At 41.8% G+C, this 23,123-nt stretch overlaps 1 protein-coding gene across 1 annotated transcript in view; it reads right to left on the bottom strand.

Annotated features, from left to right (window-relative positions):
• mamdc4 (MAM domain containing 4) overlaps positions 1-15,247 on the bottom strand; it is a gene marked incomplete at both ends in the record, with an annotated part of 27,537 nt that extends 12,290 nt beyond the window's left edge. Inside the window, 19 exons of the mRNA XM_083639286.1 lie at positions 51-188; positions 1,116-1,329; positions 2,069-2,193; positions 2,462-2,596; positions 4,763-4,867; positions 5,009-5,117; positions 5,254-5,393; positions 5,913-6,050; positions 6,212-6,310; positions 6,598-6,714; positions 6,815-6,905; positions 7,397-7,552; positions 7,911-8,017; positions 8,937-9,092; positions 11,615-11,740; positions 12,652-12,835; positions 13,201-13,247; positions 13,454-13,579; positions 15,130-15,247. Coding sequence (XP_083495412.1) covers positions 51-188; positions 1,116-1,329; positions 2,069-2,193; positions 2,462-2,596; positions 4,763-4,867; positions 5,009-5,117; positions 5,254-5,393; positions 5,913-6,050; positions 6,212-6,310; positions 6,598-6,714; positions 6,815-6,905; positions 7,397-7,552; positions 7,911-8,017; positions 8,937-9,092; positions 11,615-11,740; positions 12,652-12,835; positions 13,201-13,247; positions 13,454-13,579; positions 15,130-15,247 — 2,431 coding nt within the window. The remainder of the gene's footprint in view (positions 1-50; positions 189-1,115; positions 1,330-2,068; positions 2,194-2,461; positions 2,597-4,762; positions 4,868-5,008; positions 5,118-5,253; positions 5,394-5,912; positions 6,051-6,211; positions 6,311-6,597; positions 6,715-6,814; positions 6,906-7,396; positions 7,553-7,910; positions 8,018-8,936; positions 9,093-11,614; positions 11,741-12,651; positions 12,836-13,200; positions 13,248-13,453; positions 13,580-15,129) is intronic.
• Between the last annotated feature and the right edge of the window lie 7,876 nt (positions 15,248-23,123).

Genomic DNA, 23,123 nt, shown 5'->3' with positions numbered 1-23,123 from the left:
TTACTCCCCCCCTCCCCACAGTAGTTTGTGTGTGTGTCTGGCTGTCTTACCAGGATTCACTCCCCCCATGTGATACCAGAAGTTGAGACATTCTGTCCGGGCCACTCCTTGGCGTTTGGCGGAGGTGAGAGCTGTTTTACTTCCCAGAGGGAGAACGTCCACGTCGGTGTATGCCATCATGTAGTATCCTGAGCACAAGTGGAACACAGGGATCCTCATTCATACTTAATAAACTTAGATGCATTTGTGCTTATGACAACAAATTCTGATTTATTTCACATTGTTCTTTATGCTAAAAATGGGTTACATTAACACAACAGTTTTCATTTATATACATCAAAGGGTAAATCTAATTTATATCGCTATTCAACGTGTGAATGCCATAGATCAGGAGCTTTTGAAGTCTGAGAATGTGGGCCTCCCCCCTCGCTCAATTCCATATGGGATCATGATTATTATTTGATCACATAGAGACACTCAACAATTGAGCCAAGATAGCCTGATATTGCTGTTTGACATACTGTACTTCAGACTCCACCAAATACATACAAAGGCCTGTCTGAAGGCATTTATTTGTTTCTGACTCTGGGAAAGTTAGGAAAAACAGTCAAATGTCTTTAACCAAAGACCTCTATGTGATCTCATTTTGATAACTAATGTAATATTTTTTCCACTTCTATTGACTGAGCCTCCCCTGGAACGGTTTGGAGCCCCCCTGGGAAGGCCCGCCTCCAACTTTGAAAACCCCAATAGATATACTTTACATTAAACAGAAGGTTCTAGGGAAAAGGAGAAAAAAACTTTAACTTTGTTAAACAGAACAGTTTAGCCTCACTGAGTTGAGTTTTGCTGCTCTTGAAATGAGTGTACGAGTTGACAATTCAGTCTGAATATCAGGCTATAGTGGCTAGTAAAAGGCTTAAATAGTCTCATGTCAAGCATTTTTCAATGTTTGAACTGTGGTAAGATTTTACTGTATAAGTGATCTCATTACTGATGGAAGAGATTGTCTAGTAGTTAAATAGTGAATGTTGATTGTTTCTCCTTTTTCTCAATATCTGTATGTCAGTTCAATGCCTCTAAAATGTTATATATTCATTGATATTCTTTCTCACCCAGTTCCGTCTCCAGAGTGTGGTCAGTCTTAGGTCCCATTTTTGTGGCGTGTCCATTCGTGTGTAGCCAGCGGGTGGCGCCAGAGCCGCTGTAACCACACCGCTGGCCTTCAAACGAACACATCCTTGGCACCGTGCAAGGATCTGGCCTGAGAACCACGTCATCAATAGCCACCCGCCCATCAAAGCCAGAGCGAACTGCCTCAAACATCAGCTGATGGTGGTGTACATGTTGGAGAGAATAACCCAGCTGATCAGCTTCCTCCTGTCAAACCCTCGGAGTCGCTCAGCAGGACCCCGGTCCAGCGAGCTGATGTCTCCCAGCTGTGTGTCCAGCTGTGAGACGTCAGCTGCTGCTTTTTGGGATCCTTTCATCACAGCCTAATTCTCAGACCAGGGTTAGGGTTAGGGGGGCGGACATCTTACTTCAGTGTTGTCCACTCAAACTCGTGATTAATCTACTTGAATGGCGCAATGGAAATGTAGGTCTGTGATCGTGAACAGTGCTTCTGAACCTTTCCCATATCAAAGACCCCTCATTTATTCCAGATTAGAGCCATGGACCCCCATTTGATGAGATTTTGTTTGCCAAATCTGAGAATATTTTTCATTTAGATATGATTTCGTCCAGAATTCCATGACTATCTGTATTGTAGAGAAGATAACAGTGAAGCTATGACCCAAACAGTCGTTCTTCTCCATTCTCTGATTGTGTTCACTTCTTGGAAATGAAATAATGGCAGGGTTTAACAATTCATCAATTTGCTCGGGACCCACTGGAACCCCTTCAAGGAGCCCACATGAGAACCACTGATCTGCACTTTGATCTCTTCTGCACCCTTCCCTATACCCACCATGCATTCTTGTCACTCTAATGTCAGTCTTCAAATGGATAGACATTGTGCGGAGACGTTGAGTTATTTTCAAATAGGCTGACAGTATTCATACGGTACCTGAAACTTTGTAAGCTGGGAAACCAGGCAGTGGCCCTCGTGCCACACGTTGCCATGGGCTCCGCTACGGGTCCAGAGCAGAGACTCATAACCGCTGCCATCTAACAGCTTCACATTCAGTGCACCTGGATGCAGGATCACATGAAAGAAATAAGATTGATCATATTCAGATTATTTACATCTTTCATCAACCACTTAGGTAATATTTAATTTTGGTTCATTCCAAAGCAAGATAACAACCATTTGGAAAAAGTGACAATTACTCTTAAAAAGAAAGAAAGAAAGAAAGAAAGAAAAAAAGAAAAAGAAAAAATAATAATAATTTGGGACATGAACACTGAATTATTCCACTATTCACAACCATTCAGTCTCAGTCTAGCCCCAAGATCTCACCTGTTTGTGGCCCGTAGAGTTTGTAAAAGAAGGACAGGCACTGTTCTGTAGAAACTGGTAACTGTGGGAATGAAAGTAAACGTCCAGTTGGGCCGCGCAGAGAGGGACTCCACATATCTACAAGCAGGCTTTTACCTGAACATTGAAAGAGACAGATGGAGAAAAAGCCAAGAGGGTCTAGGCATCACAAGCTCCATGTAGCAGTATACCGCTATTACAATTACACCATGTGATATATTACACCAGTGGTTCCCAACCTTTTTACACCAAGTACCACCTGAGAAAGTAGTTGGCTCTCCAAGTACCACCATATGACCGACGTTAAAATACAGTCTATTCAGCTATGCACAGTTCACGCAGGAGGCAAATTTATTCCAACCTGCAGCCTACTGTATGTGCAACCTGCAGCAGCTGCACTTGTGCTGGGTTGACTGCTGTCTTCACCTCCTTGTGCTTCATCGTTGCTGCTCTCCTCGACTACAGCTCTTTTACGATTCCCTCCCGTTTTGATCCACTTTAGCATCCCTCCTCGTCTTTGTTCACCACTTGTGTAACCATGCGGGGCGGGCAGGTAATTGTGCATGTGCAACAGGTATAGGGTCCGTCAGAAACAAATATTTGTTTCTAAATCTCAAGACAACAAAATAAACCTCAATTTCAATGATCACAAGTTTATTTTCATTCGTAGTATTATTTTGATAGATAAACATGTTTTACAATTGATTTTAAAGTTGGGTTTATTTCATAATTTAAACATTGGGATTCCAGGGATCAAGTACCACCAGCAGGGGGGGGCGCAAGTACCACCTACCTTGAGAAACACTGCCAATAATATTAATAATTATTATTATTATTTCACTTTCACATGTTTGAAAACTACTACTAATGACCACCATGGATTTTGCACAAAACCTTTTTTTTTTTTTTTTCACAGAGCCTTCCAAGTACCACCAGCAGTTCCCAACCTACGGTACGCGTACCGTAGGTTGGGAACCACTGTATTACACCATGTGATATATTGCACCATGTGATATATTACACCATGTGATGATATATTATGATTATGATGATACCTTTGCAATCAGGGGTGTCGTGGTAAATTCAGAGGTGGGTAAACTATCCAAGGTGAGTAGTTGACTCACCTTGTTTCTCCTCAATGATTGACAAAGTTGATCTGACAATAGGTGAGTAAACTGTTCGTCTCATTTCAAAGTGGAGGGTAAACTGTGTTTACCCTCCACTATACTCCCCAATGCACGGGAATAGCTAATGATGCCAAGGCAAGAGGGATACAAGAAATAAGTGTGTGTGTTTGTGTGTGTCAGTGTGTGTGTGTGTGTGTGTGTGTGTGTGGAATATTGAATTACACCTTTGTCTACACTTCGGGAATATCACACAAGTGCCGATATACATAATAGCAGCATGGCCTTGAATGTGATCAAAAAACACACACACAAAAACCAGTTCAGACAGGATACTCCATTACCAAGCATTGCCTATGCAACACATAAACTCTTTCTATAAACAGTTTTCACAGAATTGTCAGTCCTGTCCTGTCATCCTGTCCTATTCTACTAGCAAACACTGCAACAGGAAGTGAGCCGGGGTTAAACACTGCAACAGGAAGTGAGCCGGGGTTAAACACTGCAACAGGAAGTGAGCCGGGGTTAAACACTGCAACAGGAAGTGAGCCGGGGTTCAATTGAGAATGTCGATGTTGCTGAATGGAAACTGTCTATAGACTGTTTCAGAGCCACTGAGACAGAGTCAACGGAGGCTGAAAAGGTCATGTGGTTCATGTGGCTCCTGTCCTCCTGATAGTTCCAATCTCACTGCTTCCGTATGGCGCTGCGGTTGCTAGCTCTGGCTGTTTGGAACTATTGCGGTGGTCCGCCATTGCTGTAAAATAATTGGCCTGATGAAGTGATTAGAGATCATGCAACTCTTTCTCTCAGTGGAGCTCTGGACTGTTTCAACTTGACAACATAAAGATTTGAAATTGGCCCTAGCTTACTTCCTGTTGCAGTGTTTGCTAATACAATAGCTGACAGGAAATGAACTAGAGTCCAAACGGTTCCCTAGCAACAGAATTCCGGTGAAAGCGGACAGCCGTAAAGTGGAGTGATACTGTATATCAGCACATATGGAATGCCTCCTGTCCAATCAAATAACTCGACCGGAACCAACTGTAGTCATTTATATCTGTGGGTCTCTTGGTAACCTGACGCTACCAGATGGATGGGTTCGCTTCACATAGTCTCTTGGTTCTATGCTGTATTTTTAATAAAAACATGAGGTTACCGATCCCAATAGTGTGGTCCATCCCAGGGAGAACAGTCCAGTCGAAGTTGTCACTGTTATCCTGGTACCATCCGCACAAGCCGTCTTCAAAGTTACACGAAAGCCCTGCACAAAACAAGATCAAATCAATAGGACATGCATGGATACTATGTTGAGTTTCTAAATAGGTAATAAAAGCTTCTTGTTGCAATAGCAGTGTGCAACATCACATGTACAGTGGACACTGTAAATCCACAAAACAGTTACCCGTTGGAGAGGATGGAAAATAGTCAGCATGACAGTTGACAAAGCGAACGTTCGTCACTTTAATCTTGGCAGACGGACTTAGTTTCGTAGCACGAGCTTCAAACTGCAGCTAATAAAGACAGAGTGAGCAAAACAGAAGAGCTGGAATTATCAATGAGACAATCGCAAGATTCAGCAAATACAACTGCTATAAGAAAATCCCGGTCCAAAAAATCAAATGTTGCACTGAATGAAATGTAGTGTACCTGGAAGCGCTGTTCTCTGACTCCAATAGACACTTGGGCCTGCTTCCACTCCCCTCCGTCTGCTCCAGTCTCCCCACTGAACTCCCACAGTTTAGGCTGGATGCCCAGCAAGCTGTCAATCAACCTGACTGACAGCTCACCTGGAGGAGAGAGGGGGTAGTAGAGAGATCAAAAGCCAATAATGAGTCATAACAACAGATCATACAGTATGTATTTCTAGGATCAGAATTCACAGATAAACCCTTATGTAAAGCACTTTGATTTGTTTTGATTTTGTTTTGATTTGGATCCTTACCTATTTTATCTTTCTTTTTTATGTAATTTTATGGGTTGCTCATTGTGCCTTACTTACCAAATTATAAATTAATTCATTATTTTTTCATTATTTTTAACATCTTAATAGACAGATTTTGTGTCTTGTGTTTGCTTCCATTTTTGATCTTGCTTGTAACACTCTATGCTGCATTCTATGTATGAATAGTGCTTTAAAAATAAATAAATTGTAAATAAATTGGTGTTTGTTGTTGTTATATTGTAATGGAATTAATAAATGCTGATATGTGTAACAATGAAGGCCTTTGAAAAGAGGTGAGAATATGACCACGTGTCGTCGTACAGGTAAGACTATAATATGTAGGCTAGTAAGTTGACTGAGTTACCAATGTGATCAGGAGTCCCAGTTAGTGCAAAACTGAAGCTGAAGGTGCAAGCCGGACCGGAGGGGCCCAGGAGGGGGGTTCGAGTCTGGGCCTCGGTCAGCTGCTGGCCGGGGGCCTCGGCTACATACAGGTACTCATCTTAGAAATGAGAGAGAGAGAGATGCAAGCATAATACGAGCCAGAGAAATATTCATATTTTTATGGTTTTTAGGGTTAGGGTTAGGGTTTATTGATTCTAGGTAAATAATAATAATATACAATCATGCACACACATGGAGGGGGAGGGAGCACTGTCATACCTTTGGTAGTGGAATTGTACATTTCATTTAGGACCCAAGCCTGACTCCCAATGCTGGCATCAGTCCAGCCTGAGCTTCCCTGAGCATAAGAGAAATCCCCTGTGGACACATTGCATTGAGACATCATTACACACTCAACGTGTGAGCAAAAACTCTTTGGTTTTGGTATTTAACAGAACTTTTCCAATACTCATACCAGAAACATGCAACAGCAGCTTGTTCTGTTATGTCTCAAGTTCATTCAATTCAATAATGTCTCCATTTAATGGAGATGCAATTGCACACGTGACAGCGATCAATCAGATCATTTGGATAGCAGAACTTCTGCAGTACTCAGACCTGTGGAGAAAAGTCAGATTGTCTCTAAATGCCGCTCAAGAACTCACCACACTTGGACTCATCCTCGGCTCCTTCACAGTCAGGATGAAAATTGCACATCTCCTCGGGTACATCAGTACAGGGGTGAGCAGGAGGTTTAGGGACATTTGCAAAGGAATAATTCCCTGTTTCAGATGGGAATATTAAATAGTGGATATATCATGTTGCAGAGGATATATTTCATTCATTCATTCTGTATTATTTCAGATGGAAGAAGGGATTTACCAGTTGATATGCGGCATTCAGGAGACAACGTAATGCTGTCGATGGCAATACCGCCATATGCAAGGTCCCTTATCGCTGCCATCACTACAATCTATGATGAGGGGCAATTAGACAAGAGAAGAAGAATGAACAGGTTAGACAGAGGGGATGGAAAAGAGAAGAAGAATGAACAGGTTGGAAATAAACTGTTGCAATTGTAATGTCATCCAATATTTCAATTCAATTCAATTCAATACAAAAACAGACTAAACCTCTCAAGTAAATATTAATTTATTTCCAAAATGCCATATATCCATTTAGAAAATCTACCTGAAATTCAACATTCAATATCACTAGAATATGAAGGCTCTCATTTGTATAAAGATTGTAATTTTGTCAACCAAGTACTTGAGTTACCTATTATTGAAAGTACCTTTAATTGTTAAAAGTTTAATGACAAATATGTGTCCTTTCATTCAATAATAATGTTCCTGTTATATTCAGTGCCTTTTATTGATTAATCATTAATTCTCAGAAAAGCACACTGCAACTGTTTAAAAAATACCGTAAACTAATGACTACACATTGTGATGAATTACTCACATAGAAAGTGGAGTTGGTGGTGATCATCACCTCTGCCTTCACCCACAGGTCCCCCAAGGTGCCACCCCTCTCCCACACGGGGTAGATGCTACGGTCTGCCACCAGCACCGTCAGACCCCCTGACCGCGGCCCAAACTGGTGGCTGTACATCACCATCTACAGTAGAAACATGTAGAAATCCCATCAAATTGGATTCATATCATGGTTGGGCTCACTCCAGTCAACCAATCCAAAAAAAAATTAAATGGCAAATTATTCATTTGAGATTTCATTTGATCTGATCCATGGTTCACAAACATACATACAGTAAGTACACTGTAACAATAAAACAGCAACAGCAACAGACAGGAAAAACAAATAAACAAGAAGCAAATGACAGCAGTTGTAAGAATACATTTTACAGGTCTAAAGTAGTTATATAAAGTAAATAAATGGGTTGGTAGCAAAAAACAAACAAACAAACAAACAAAAAAACAACTAAGAAAGTAAGTAAGGAATGAAGTTTTGAGCTTACCTTGCAAGGATGTGAGCTATTGGTGGGTTCAAGAAGTGGACTTTGGAAAGATGCCCAATCATTTTTTTTTAGACCCCCTTCTGGGACAGTGACGTACAAGAGCTGACCTATAAGAGATGATAATCAGGAATAACAATAAAACACATGAAAACACAGAATCAGAATCAGCTTTATCGGCCAAGCATGTATTGTACGCATACAAGGAATTTGACTCTGGTTAACATTGCTCTCAAAGTATTCACAAACAGAAAGAGGTATGCACAGTTAAAACAAACAGCACGGGCCGTGTACATTCAAACATTTACAACATTTTGTGTGGTGTAAAGTGTCTATTTTAAATATGTATATATATGAAAGAATGTATTTTATGGACAGTATATGTATAAGCCACACAGAATCATAAACAAAGGCTAGTATATTCCCAAATATTGCACCATTATTTACCGTTCAATGTGAATGAGGCTTGGAGTCATTTCCCAGTTGAGTTATTTCCCAGTAAATGTAAATAAATAAATAAGTAAATAAATACATTTTAAATCAACAAAATGCATGGTCCAGCGCATCATCCGAAAAGGTGGTCAGGTGCAGCCTGCCATCCATTCAGGACCGACATCCTGCCAGGAGGACGCTAAAGCAGTCTCAGAGAAATCATGGCCGACCCCACCCACCCAGGTCATAATCTCTTCAAAGCCCTGTCCCATGGCAGAAGACATGTCTGGCAGTACCAGAACCTCTTGAGACAGGGACAGCTTCTTCCCTACTGCCATCCACCTCTTAAATGAGACCAGAAAGGACTTTGTCACCCCCCCCCCACACACACACACCTATTATAAGTCACTTAAGGAGACTTTTTACTTTGCACTTTATAATCTGAGATGGCTTTCTGTATTGCTCCATCTTGTGCTGCTGATGTGATGTTTTTCTAAAGTACTGAAAAGTCAAAATGTATTTCATCTAACAGCAGCAATATAGTCATAAATATGGCTTTAGATGATTATTGATCATTTGGACAGAAAATGCCCGAACCTGATGCACTGTTGGTGGAGTGGTCCCTCCCCGGTCCTTTCAGAGGGTCAATGGAGGAGATGCTTGTCTGGTTGGTCCTTACCCATATTAGATCAGACAGTGACCTTAGATCCCACTCACACAGGTCCTTTTCAAAGTCACAGCTCAGGTATTCTCCTAGAGAAACATCAAACACAACTCATCAAAATAGTCTTGTTTATGTATATAGCCACATTTCAAAGAACTTAACACACCATCAGATACATGCCATATACCACCCTACATCACACACACACACACACACACACACACACACACACACACACACACACACACCATCAGATACATGCCATATACCACCCTACATCACACACACACACACACACACACACACACACACACACACACACACACACACACACACCATCAGATACATGCCATATACCACCCTACATCACACACACACACACACACACACACACACACACACACACACACACACACACACACACACACCATCAGATACATGCCATATACCACCCTACATCTCACACACACACACACACACACACACACACACACACACACACACAACATCAGATACATGCCATATACCACCCTACATCACACACACAAACACACACACTGAATTCACTGAATTTTAAGAGGTGTATTCCAGACAGGGAAAGGCTGGGAAATTGAAAAATTCTCGATGAATGTCAGGGAAGATCAGGGAATTTAATAACAGGACCACTTCACATGAATATACCAGAATGTATTTTACAATGTGTTTTTCATATTTATTGGATTATGGTTGTTTTGCAGTTATTTTTCTCCATAGCAAGCTGTCAGGGGAAATTGGGGTCGACTGTTTACACATTCACAATGTTTCTGAGCTGAAAAACTACATTAACATCAAACTAGGAATTAATTATATTTTTTTAGGTCATGGAAGCGCTCTGACTTATGGAATTTTGCATTAGGGCCGCGGAGGGAACCCTATGTGCAATCTACTGTTCATAATATGTCTGGTACTTTTCCTTTGAGAGTTTGTTGTTCTTATACTTGTGTGTCAGTATTTACATTTGGCTCATTTCCACCACATATAACAGCACAGTACAGCTCCACTCTATCTGGTATTACTCGGCTCTACTTGATATAGACTCTGTTTCCATAGCAAGTTTACTTGCCTCCGCCCACACCTGGTCGTCAATGGGACCGCATATCTGCCCTCCACCCATTGCCGAAGTAGGCTATAAGTATAACGTTAAAATGAAATCAATACACGGAACTTTTAAACTGATTATGAAATACTGGTGCCTCTAAATGACCTACAGTGTACATGGGCAAATGTGACAATCGGCTAGGAGAATGGATATCACTTTGTTGTTACTCAAACTCACATGCATGCACTGCGCGGGGACGGGAGAGGCGATACGAGGAGAACCCCAGCGGCAGCTCAACAGGCAAGACCCGCGGCTTCGCCTGCGGCCTAGCGGAGGCAACTACAAAGGGCTTCCCGAGGAGCGCATGTTAAAGCTGAGCAAGGAGATTGATTTTATTTCACCAGCGCCGAAGGCAGCAACACAAAAGACTGATGGAAAAAACATAATATAAGAGAAGGTAAGCCCCCACTAAACTGGTATGCAGCGCTGCATTGACAGTCAGTAGGATAGACAGTAAACACGATTCTGCCTGGCCAATCAGTCGTCTACAATGTTTTCACGTCACCGTATGAACCCGGGTTCGCAGAATAGAACCACGACGAGGCAGGGACCAAAAGTAGCACGACTCAGCCTCAAATCTAACCGGGCTGGGCCGGTTTTTACCGGTGGGATGAGACCATTTATCGAGTCGAGCGGAGCGGGACCGCGCTACTAGCTGCGGTGGAATTGGGCCATTTAGTTATAAATATGTCCTTGACAAATGGTGCTTATTGTACTTGGGGGATTAAAGTGATTCTGATGACGAAAATCACGCTTGTTGTAAGAAGATGGCTTCAGTAATTTGCACTCTAATTATTAATCTATTAATTAATCATTCTTTTCTTTTTTTTTTGGATGGATTCTAGGGGGTCCCCAGCAAATTGATGATTTATTCAACTTTGCCATTATTTCATTTACAAGAAGTTAAAAATAAGAGATTGCAGGATAATGGCTGTTTTGATTAGAGTTCTGCTATCTCTCTACCTGCAATAGAGATAGTCATGGAATTCTGGACAAAATTATATCTAACAATAAAATATTATCAGATTGGGTCTGAGGGGGGGAAATCCCATCAAATGGTACTAAATGACTGGTCCTTCATATCAAAAAAGTTGAGAATCACTACTTGATAGTATGTCTGGCACGCCATGGTGCTTGGCTGTAGCTCAGGAGGGAGAGCGGGTCGTCCACTAATCGCTTTGGTTAAAAGAGGTCGGTGGTTCGAACCCCGCCTCCTCCAGTCTGCATGTCGAAGTGTCGTTGGGCAAGACACTGAACCCCAAATTGCTCCTGATGGTGTGTCATCACCTTGCGTGGTAGCTTGCCGCCATTTGCGTATGAATGTGTGTGTGAATGTACCTACTGATTGTATAGCGCTTTGGATAAAAGCGCTATATAAATGCAGGCCATTTTAAATAAACGTGGGATGTTCTGTTCCTGTTCCTGTTCTGTTGCATGTTAATTGTAATTCTCCTTCAGACTCTGATGTCTCACCACAGGCCTCCTCATCACTTCTGTCCCCACAGTCGTCAGTGCCGTCGCAGACCTGCCGCTGCTCCACGCAGCCCCCACGCTTACACGCCAGTGTCCCCGCCGGACATGCTGTGCCCAGGAGTGCTACTGATGGCAGGGAGTGGGAGTGATGAGACAACACCAAACACACACACACACACACACACACACACACACACACACACACACACACACACACACACACACACACACACACCATAATCATCTTCATTATCAAAGAGAACTTTGGTCAAAAATATTTTTTCAAGACAATATTTAATGACTTAAAAACAAGTTAATAGAAAAGGCTCAGAGAAGGCCAATACAAATAAAGCATTAAAACAAAGGACTGAGTAATACTATATTATGCATGTATTGAAAAACGGACTTGTCCCATTCAATTGCCATGGAGAAATGGAGTTTTAACGTAGGTTCAGACAGGACGATCTTGATCCTCACCGGTTCCACAGTCACTGCACTACTCCTGCTTGCTCACCTGTTAACCTGTCAGCTTCCTGGTGATAATTGAATAATCAGTGGTTGCCTCCTAGTTTCCCATAAGCCAATAGCATAGCAGCACATCACCTCATATACCTTTGCTCACCTGCACTGCTAGCCTATCACATTGTGGCACTCCCCTTAGGCAACCTATCACATGGTTGCTGTGTGCATAAATATGCTTTTCTGTGTCTCATTCAGTCGCTCTAAACCCTGCTGGTTGACGCACACCCACCACCTCCCCGTCTCCGCCAAGTTCCTTGATCCATCAGTCATCAAGAGAGGTTACACCAGCACCAGTATCCTGACTCCACTGGGGGTATAAATGGCTGTGCGGTTTCGAGCTGACCCAGCTCGATCTCGATATCTCCCTGTGGTGTCAAGCTCCAAAGACTAACTAACTTTCTCATCATAATATTCTGTAAAGATCATTCATCATCATTATAATAAAATCATTGTTTATTCATCAAGTCTCCTGATTGAAACAAGGGGCAGAAACTAGAGCGTGAAGAGATACTCACAGGGCAGGGAACAGTCCACAAACTCCAGGTGGTCTATGGCCACATCTCCACGCCGGCCCTCGGAGCGCCGGGAGTACAAGCGGATCTGGAAGGTGGCTGAGATGCGGCCCAGAAACACGGTGGCCTCCCTCCAGCCGCGCACACTGCTGGGCTCGGGTCGCCACACCACAGCCTCACGGGAGTCCTGGTGTTTGAGTTTTTTGAGTTTGAGTTTTTTATTCACACATATGCATAAAATAACAACATTGGAACTAATGAATAATGCATAATATGTGAACATGGTCCCCATAGAAGCTATTTAAAGCTTATGGTTGGGGCCATAACAGAGAACAAGGAGGGGATGTGGCCTACATATATTACAGACATCTCATTCATACTACAGATAAGAGATCCCAGATCAATTTGTGGACAAAACAATTATTACTTGGGGTTACACATTCAAGTACAAATATAATTATGGAGTTATTTGAGGTTGCGGTTCAAGGTGAGTATAAACATTTCAAATACAAATATGAATATGGGCTCCAGAGTTGTTACCACAGTTGTTACTTGCAGCACGGACGCCCACAAGGGTGTGGAGCCCAGTCCTGTGTGCCCTGCAGAAGAGAGAGATAGCGTGGATGATGGGAAGTTCAATGGGATGTTGAGCAAAAATTGTATTCAGAAATATATATATATACTGTGTGTGTGTGTGTGTGTGTGTGTGTGTGTGTGTGTGTGTGTGTGTGTATTAAGGAGATGATTGACAAGAGAATCCTCGGCAGGGCGTTTCAAAGCACCTGTCGTCATGGATGTGGGGTACCTGAGTCCCAAATGAAATATTTGAGGCGTAGACGGCATGTGGGCGCAGACTGCTTCATTTGTGCTGAGATCAAGACTGCAGTACTGGGAGAATCTGTCCTCACTGACGTCACTCCCATGAACCAGCCTGTGTCATGAACAAGGTGTTCTTTTCCAGGTGATTTGCTTTTGCAACGTCATTCAGTGAACAGTTTATATTTTAATATGTTTTGTTGCACTATGCTACCTTTTACCTCTATTAGGACTACCTCTCTGCATAAATGCACTTTGCTTTGTGTTTACATTTTAAATTTGTTTTTGCTGCACTGTTACTTTTTACCCCTCAGGACTCTAAGCCTATATCATCGGGCAGGGGGACAAGCAATGGAAATCAGTCTTGTGACTGCAATTGTCGTGCATTTACATTTTTTTTTAAATGTTCATTAATGTACACCTGTCCCCTATCGAACAAATAAACGAAATTGAATTGAAATTGAATTGAACAGTCTCATGCAAAGCACCTTATTTTACTGTGACTGCATGTATTTTATATGGCACAACTCATCAATTCTTCCATCCAAAGCAGCACACAAACTTTAAACAGCAGGACACAGGATGCAAATGACAGGAAATGTGTAAACATGAAATCTGTTTTTTTTAGGGGTTAGATTTCTTTTTGAATGACTTGGCTCTCTCAGACTTAACTTAACTTAACTTAACTTAACTTGGCTCTCTCAGACAGCCTCTTTGACATGTTTCTCAAAGTGAAAAGCAAGTTGTGAGGTGACATACTGTAAGACTGACCCCACCCTCAAAACACCCCGATGGAAAACTGAATCATTTCTCTAGGCCTATTTTACAATTATGAAATCATTTATGTTATTACAATAATTAGGTCTACTTGTGATTTTGATCATTAGGGCTAATTAGCCAAATTATGGACAATTCTACAATATTCTATGTTTTACAGCTGATTCAATTTGTATGACCTAATTCCATGATACCTAATTCCATAAATCATATGGCCCTACAAATGCCTGCAAGTTTAAGAACAGGTCTCTCTTGAAAAAATATATTCTAACTAAATGAGACAACCTGGTAAAATAATGGTAATATAATAAATCAATAAGGCAGACAGGAGGCAGCAACCAACAAGCAACTAAATAACAGCAGACAGCACAAACATTCAAGCAGCTTACACAGAGCTCATTCTTACCTCACGCATCATCTGACTGCACTGGCAGATACAGTCATTTAGTGCTTTCAACAAATTTGACTTTTTTTTCTTGATCATGTAACTTGTTTCAGGACATTTACTTGGGATTGTCTTGAAGCAAGTTTCTTGTTTCAAGCTTTTCTTCATTGTTTTATGATGATTTCTTGAAATAAGTCATATTGGCATGTATGAAGTGAAATGTATTGAAACCCATGATTGAAACCAACAGGATTATCTGCCAGCGCAATGAGATAATTGACTAAAAAAATCAGCTTGAGAGGCCTGGAAATAAGACAAAAATCACAGTACAACTTATTTTTTGCAGTCGGGGTTAGCTCATTCTAAGAAAGAAAGAAAGATTAAATTTAGGAACGAAAATGGAATATTGCACTGTGTGGCATACAGCATACGATACGACTGAGGACAGAAAGAGCAAACGGAAAAGGACGTGGTTGTGTAATGTGTATTATGCTATAGCCTACCTAAAGCTGTGCCAGTGGTGTAGTCAGAGGAGGGTCCGCTGTCAGGCAGGGTGTCGCCTCTCTGACGCCTCTCCCAGGTGTAACCCGTGTCCAGGGACTGGTCAGTCCACCCACACATGCCTGCATCCTCAAAGTCACACGCAAAATCCTTCTCTCTGTAGCCTTGGTGGGGATCAGAGGCATCACAATTAAGACATGACCGTTTTACTGCAAGTAATGGCAGTGGTGATGGCACTAACGCGCTAGCAGCTGGTGGTAGAACGAAATGAAATGTGAGTTCACGTGAGCGGCTGGTTTACCAGGCTAAAAATAAAATGGTCCATTGGAGTGAATGGAGATGTATTACGCTGCAGCGTGCTAAGTGTTCTCTTTGTTGTGAAGTCTTCCGCGCCCCATCTAACCTCGCGTCACCAGGCTCTTCTCGGCGAGAAAGAGCCTGACCTCCGTTCACAAGTGATTTTGTCACCCTGCCTGCTTCCGGCCTAGAGCCCGCCCTAGACAGGAAGTAACAGCGTAAACAGCTCGTTCACTTGACAATTAGACACAACGAATCGGAAAATAAAACGGCAAACAACAAAACAAAAGATGGACGTACCGAGCGAAGTTTTTGAAGAAGTTCTTGTAGAAACATCAACTTGTGTTGTTGTTCTTTTCAGGCTCTAGCTAACGTAACCTCGCCACGTCAAGCTAACGGCAACAAAGACGTTTTTTGGCGCACCTATTTCCGGTTCCTTGGTTTACGCCCCCATGACAAAAATGGTGAAAGGTGCCCAGGCCCGGACTATCCCCATCCCCTCCCCTTTTTCTTCGGTGCCGCAAGGCACTCTGGGTATTGTGGTGACCATTCCACACACAGAGATAAATACGATTCCACATACCAAGTCGTGATTATTAATGGGAGACGGTGGAGCGTGTACTGATCTCATGCAGGAGATATGAAGCAGAGAGGGTGATCATGATGACTGGACTGCAGAGACTGGGACAAATAGAGGCCAGTGTGAAGGGTATAATGGGATGTGTGGGAGTAGTGGAGGGGAATAAACTAGTTGTCCGTTTTTTGAGAGAAACTGGACTGATAACAAGACTGTAATGGATTAGGGAACATTGGATGGATTAGTCCAGGAGGCGCTAATGCAGTAATGCAACATGTTGAACCGCCGTAAAACCAAACAGAAGAAGAAGTCGTGATTATGGGACCGTTCAAGTGGATTTATGTTGTATTCACGGTCAAACACGAGCCCTATTGAAGGACGATTCATTTACTAAATGAAAAACTCGTATAGAATATCACCCTGCGGGTGATATTATCACGAATATAACGCTAAGTGGAACCGGGGCTCCGTTACTCAGAGGAAGAAGAAGACGCAATGGACTCAGATGAAGGGTTTAGCTATTAAGCTAACGTTAGCTGTGAAGCTATTTGAGCTTTGAGGGGTTTGTCACAGTTCCTGTCAGTCACTGTGTGGAAATGAAAATGTCTAAGGTCCAGAAGCTGAGAGTGGTGGTGAAGGAGCGCCTGACTGCGGCTGTTCCCGGCGCTGAGCAGCAGGAGTGGAGCCCCAGTCTGCAAAAGGAGGACCCAGAACCCCTAACCGGCCCGGCTAGCAGGGTAACAGAACCCCCACACATGAAAGAGGAACAGGAGGAACTCTGGATCAGTCAGGATAGAGAGCAGCTTCAGGAGGACCCAGAGCCTCCACACATTAAAGAGGAACAGGAGGAACTCTGGATCAGTCAGGAGGGAGAGCAGCTTCAGGAGGACCCAGAGCCCCCAGACATTAAAGAGGAACAGGAGGAACTCTGCATCAGTCAGGAGGGAGAGCAGCTTCAGGAGGACCCAGAGCCTCCACACATTAAAGAGGAACAGGAGGAACTCTGGATCAGTCAGGAGGGAGAGCAGCTTCAGGAGGACCCAGAGCCCCCAGACATTAAAGAGGAACAGGAGGAACTCTGCATCAGTCAGATTAAAGGGGAACAGGAGGAACTCTGGGTCAGTCAGGAGGGAGAGCAGCTTCAAGGGCTGGAGGAGGCTGATATCACAAAGTTCCCATTCACTGCTGTTCCTGTGAAGAGTGAAGATGAGGAAGAGAAACCTCAGTCCTCACAGCTTCATCAAAACCAAACTGAGGAGAACAGAGAGGCAGAGCCTCTAGCCAGCAGCTCAACTGAACAGATGAAAACAGAAGCTGGTGGAGAGGACTGTGGAGTATCAGAACCAGCCAGGAACTTATATCTAGCTAGTAGTTTACAACCTAGTGATGACAAGACTGTAGACTCTTCTGAAACTGAATACAGTGATGAAGAATGGATGGAAGCTAGTGAACCTCACTCAGGTTTAGACTCCCAGAAAAACACTGAAGTTCTTGGCAAGAAACAATTTAATTGCCCATTCTGTGGTAAAGGTTTTGGTTCTGAAGGACAATTGAAAAGACACATGATAATCCACACAGGAGATAAACAATTTAATTGCTCAGTCTGTGGTAAATATTTTGGTCGAAAAGCAGACTTGAAAAGACACACGATAGTACACACAGGAGAGAAAAAAACGATTTGCTCAGTCTGTGGTAAAGGTTTTGGTGATAAAGGAAACTTGAAGAAACACATGATAGTCCACACAGGTGAGAGAGAGTTTATTTGTTCAGTCTGTGGTAAATGTTTTGGTCAAAAAGGAGACTTGAAAAGACACACGATAGTACACACAGGAGAGAAAAAAACGATTTGCTCAGTCTGTGGTAAAGGTTTTGGTGATAAAGGAAACTTGAAGACACACATGATAGTCCACACGGGAGAGAAACAATTTATGTGCTCAGTCTGTGGTAAATGTTTTCTTCATAAAGGAAACTTGAATTCACACATGATAGTCCACACAGGAGATAAACAATTTAATTGCTCAGTCTGTGGTAAAGGTTTTGGTCATAAAGCACACTTGAAGACACACATGATACTCCACACAGGACATAAACAATTTAATTGCTCAGTCTGTGGTAAAGGTTTTGGTCGTAAAGGAGAATTGAAGAGACACATGATAGTCCACACAGGAGAGAAAAAAATTATTTGCTCAGTCTGTGGTAAACGTTTTGGTGATAAAAGAAACTTGAAGAAACACATGATAGTCCACACGGGAAAGAAAAAAAATATTTGCTCAGTCTGTGGTAAAGGTTTTCATGATGAATACTTGAAGAAACACATGATGATCCACACAGGAGAGAGAAAAAACATTTGCTCAGTCTGTGGTAAACGTTTTGGTCATAAAGGAGACTTGAATAGACACATGAAAGTCCACACAGGAGAGAAAAAAAATATTTGCTCAGTCTGTGGTAAACGTTTTGGTCATAAAGGAGACTTGAATAGACACATGAAAGTCCACACAGGAGAGAAAAAAGGTATTTGCTCAGTCTGTGGTAAACGTTTTCGTGATAAAGGAGACTTGAAGAAACACATGATAGTCCACACAGGAGAGAAACAATTGATGTGCTCAGTCTGTGGTAAAGGTTTTGGTCGAAAAGCAGACTTGAAGAGACACATGAAAGTCCACACAGGAGATAAAAAAGATATTTGCTCAGTCTGTGGTAAACGTTTTCGTGATAAAGGAAACTTGAAGAGACACATGATGATCCACACAGCAGAGTAAACTTGAAGAGACACATAATAGTCCACACAGCAGAGTAAAAGCAGACTTGAAGAGACACATAATAGTCCACACAGCAGAGACACATAATAGTCCACACAGCAGAGACACATAATAGTCCACACAGCAGAGTAAACATTTAACTCAGGGTTCCCATGGCTGTGGAAAACCTGGAAAAGTCATGATGGAATTAGTAAAATCCTTGAAAGTTTAGGAAAAGCCATGAAATGTTGTGTGTAATGAAATTGTTACAGTCATCTTCCCGTGGATAACCTTCCATGCTATGTAACAGCAGCAAATGTATATAGAGAGCCAAAGTGAACGTCACTTCCTGCTTCAGCACTGTACCAGAGATTTTCATCCGCCATTTATTTTCCCATACACATTTCGTAAAATGCGTATAAAAATAGTTTTACTGGTTCAAACCAAATGGTACAGATATATTTAGAAACAGGAGGGATCGCATAACATTTCACTGGGACCAAAACGTAAAAAAAAATGCGGGTTTAAAGAGAACATTTTTTTGATGTTTTTTTAAGTTTTGGTCCGAGTGAAATGTTCTATGGTCTCTCCAGATTATAGCGTTAGCTGAACCGTTTGGTTCGACGAAGTACAACTATTTTATAAGCATTTTACCATTTGGTTTGAACCAGTACAACTATTTTATAAGCATTTTACCACATGTCTATGGGAAAATAAATGGCGGATGAAAATCTCTGGTACAGTGCTGAAGCAGGAAGTGACGTTCCACTTTGCCACGATTGTCGTACTGGACCAAAATGCATTGCGCTGGCAAGCGCTCCTCACCTGCACTTGCAGCACACACCACAGCCCTATTGCTATCTGTGGTGGAGGGGGGATTTGAGTGTTTATGTATGTATGTGGATGTTTTTGTGCTTTATTGTGTTGTCCTGTGTTTATGTATCACACAAAACACAATGAAAATGGATCACAAAAAATTGCTATCTTTCGTAAATGTTTGAGTCAAAATGGAAACAATGGCACTGTTCGAAACCGTTCCCTATTGCAGAAATAGTGGACTATATACAGGGTGGAAAAGTATGGAATTTGATTTGAGTATTTTCCAGGTCTGTAAAAGTATGGAAAAAGGAAAAGAGAGCATGCCAGGGAAAAATATTTGTTTACAAACTATTGTCTATTGTGTTCATTTTTCTAAATAATACAATTCTAAATTTAGACAAAATAAAAATACAAGCAAGTGTTTTATCATGGCATCAGAATGTAACACATGTTAACAGTTGGATTTAAAACCATTTAAATTAGTTAAATAATAAACAACTAGCTGTAGTATAATTCCCAACCCGGTCTCACTCCCGGGCAGTCAAAATAAACCGATTTGTCACGCCCCCTCGCCGTCATTATTGCCGACGCGAAAGGTAATATGACCGTCTGGAGGTCGCCTCGCTGTGACCCCCAGTGATCTTGACCTAACAGTCAAAGTTGCACTAGGGAGAAGGGGTGGGAGTGGCGGACCCGTTCGAGACCTGGTTCCGAATCCCGACCCCTAACGCCAACCAAGTTGCTTTGTTGCCTAAACCTAACAGTTGTTTTATTTAGCTAAACCTAGGGCTGGGCAATAATTCAATATTATCGTTTATAATCTTTAAAGTCAGATTTCTATGTACACTATGAATTGATCTAAAACATTATGTATTACCTTGATACGGCATGGAAATAAAAAATAAGTCAAAAAAAGGTGTGAAATCTAAGTTTGATTGGGTTTACATGCCTATATCCTGCCTTGTCGGTAAACAAAGAGACTTCAGGTGATAACAGACATGAGTGGTCAGTGTTCAGGTGATCTTACCACAGTTTTGCTCGTCGCTGCAGTCAGAGCAGTCACACACAAAGTCACATTTCTTCTCAGGAGCCTGGCAGGGATGAGCCTGTGAACCAGCAGCTGTGAAACAACACAGATACTGTGAAAACCTTGAAGACACTCTTATTTCTTAAACTTATAATAGATCAACAATTGATTATTTAATGACTAGTACGATTCCTAGGCTCACCCGCTGTGTGGCCTCGCCCGCAATTCGGCTGATGCGTGGCCTCGTCTGCTCTATTGGCATGCACAGCGCACGACTGCTCAACTTCGCATCACTGATGACATCACAATTGCTCGAGTGACATCACTGATGTCATAGACATTGTGACATCAGTGCTGATGTCATATACATTGTAACATCAGTGACATCACAACGTGGGACAAAACAAACAGAGCCCACTTACTCCCTTTTATGACGATAGTAAACCATCTACCCATATCAGTCAACTTTTCAGAATTTACATTTATCCAAATGTTGGGTTTTGCCCCATATAGTGTGGTGGCCTGCAAAAAATGTGTCTAAAAGTAAAACATGAGAAAAATGGCTTAAAACATTCCACAATTATGTAATTTCTACAGTGCCATTACACCAAAACCATCAAAATAAATACTTTACCTTCCCTTGTTTTGTGAAAATAATTATTCACCATGATGTACTTACTACTACCATGTACTACGGAGATGAAAGTAACCAATCACTCAAAATACCTGCAAAACTCATTTTCAACCTTCTTTGGCTCATGAACCACAACGTGCAGCAGCGACCTGTGGTGCTTCCTGCTTAGTTCATTCTCATTGGTATTTGACTCATTCTGTTTGACTTTTTCCCTTCCTTACTTGGTTCTTTTGGCTTTGAATCTGTGTGAAGCACTTAATAAAAACTGCTCATGTCTTTCAGTTGCACTATGCCTTTATGGATTTCATCTGATTTTTGTCCAACACTTTGTAATTACATTTTTAAAAGTGCTATAGTAGTTAAGTTATTATTAAAGTTACTATTATTACAATCTTCTGGCTAAATGCGTGGAGTGCCAGTATAAAAATAGCACAGATGACTCAACCTGTCTTATAAGGACTTGTTACAGGTAAATGGGAGAGCTAATTACCCCTTTTCACCTCAGCCATCTTGTGTCTAAAAGGCAGGAAGTAACACAGGTGCAAGCAAAACATTAACGATGGCCCTGGCACTGAAACACCTAATGGGTTGGAAGTTGGAAACCCCCATTAATGTTTGCTTGCACCTGTGTTACTTCCTGCCTTTTAGACACAAGATAGCTGCTGGTGAAAAAGGCCCATGCCAAGAGGCTCAAAGGCCAGCTAGGAAGTAATCAGGTTAACGACAGCAAAATGCCATCAAATCCATCCAAAGGTCTCTGATTAAGAGTCGAGATTTGGTACTTTATCACAGCAGCTGGTAATTAAAGCACATGGCAACAAATAAAAGAGACGTTAATAATTGTTCCTGATACTGTAGGGTTAGTACTATGAACATAGATCATTACATGTTTCAGAGTGAGAAAGTGTTCACATCTTCACTGTCATACCAGTGATGCGGCATTGCAATTACATTTCTCATTGCATAGCGGTGACAAAAACATTGTTTTCATTGAGTTCTGGTAACATCAATGTAAGAGAAATTTCCCGTTTTCAGACATTTAAGACACGCTTAGAAAAATGTCTTTACTGGGGTTGTCATTTGTATTGATAGGAAAGTAAAACAATTGGATACTGCAGAAAGAGTGTGTCACCCACGTCTTACAAGTATGTATTCTTTGTGGCTTTGACTTTTAACAAAATTAATGACTTGACAAACACTTTTGTCAGGTGTCGTCCTGCACCAAAGACAACACAGTCAAGCCACCACAATATATCATATAATGAGAAATAACTGGGTGTAAAGTTGGTCCCTCTGGGATACCAGACAAGTGACCCGGAGGTACACAATACAGAAAAACGTCTCCAACCATCATCATCATTTGAACCATTTTTAGAAATCTTTCCACAAGTGTTCGGCCTATTAACAGGGTTTGAATGAACAATAGCATCAATCATTCATCATGTCCACTTCTCTCCATGGACTCCACTGTACCTTACCAGCACTAATTCCACATGAAATATACACTGTTTAAAAGGATTATAATCAATGCCCCTTACCCCATTGCAGAGTCAATAGTAGCAGGAGGGCTATGTTTCCCCAATGTAACCCCATCTCCTTTTTGGATCAGCCACCTGTAGGCAAACTGGAGAGACTCCCTGGTCGACCCGGATCTGGGAGAGGTCCTCTTCTGAGAGATAACAACTGGACTTTACATCCAGCAGGGACCAAGCATGCATCTGCAATACACCTCCGCCATAAAAACTCCTCCTTATACTGATAATTTTCTACAGTACATCCAACTGTTGCACAATATGATGTGATGTGGACTTGACAGAAGCACTACAGATGAGTATTGCAATTTATACCATGGTCTGGGTGAATACTCGATTCTGATTGGCTGCAAGGTGTCCATTAAAAAGTGA

The sequence above is a fragment of the Poromitra crassiceps genome (genome assembly GCF_964638095.1).
Source record: "Poromitra crassiceps genome assembly, chromosome: 6".
NCBI lineage: Eukaryota > Metazoa > Chordata > Actinopteri > Beryciformes > Melamphaidae > Poromitra > Poromitra crassiceps.
The sequence above is the reverse complement of the archived record's forward strand: the minus strand, read 5'-3'. Positions and strand labels throughout refer to the sequence as shown.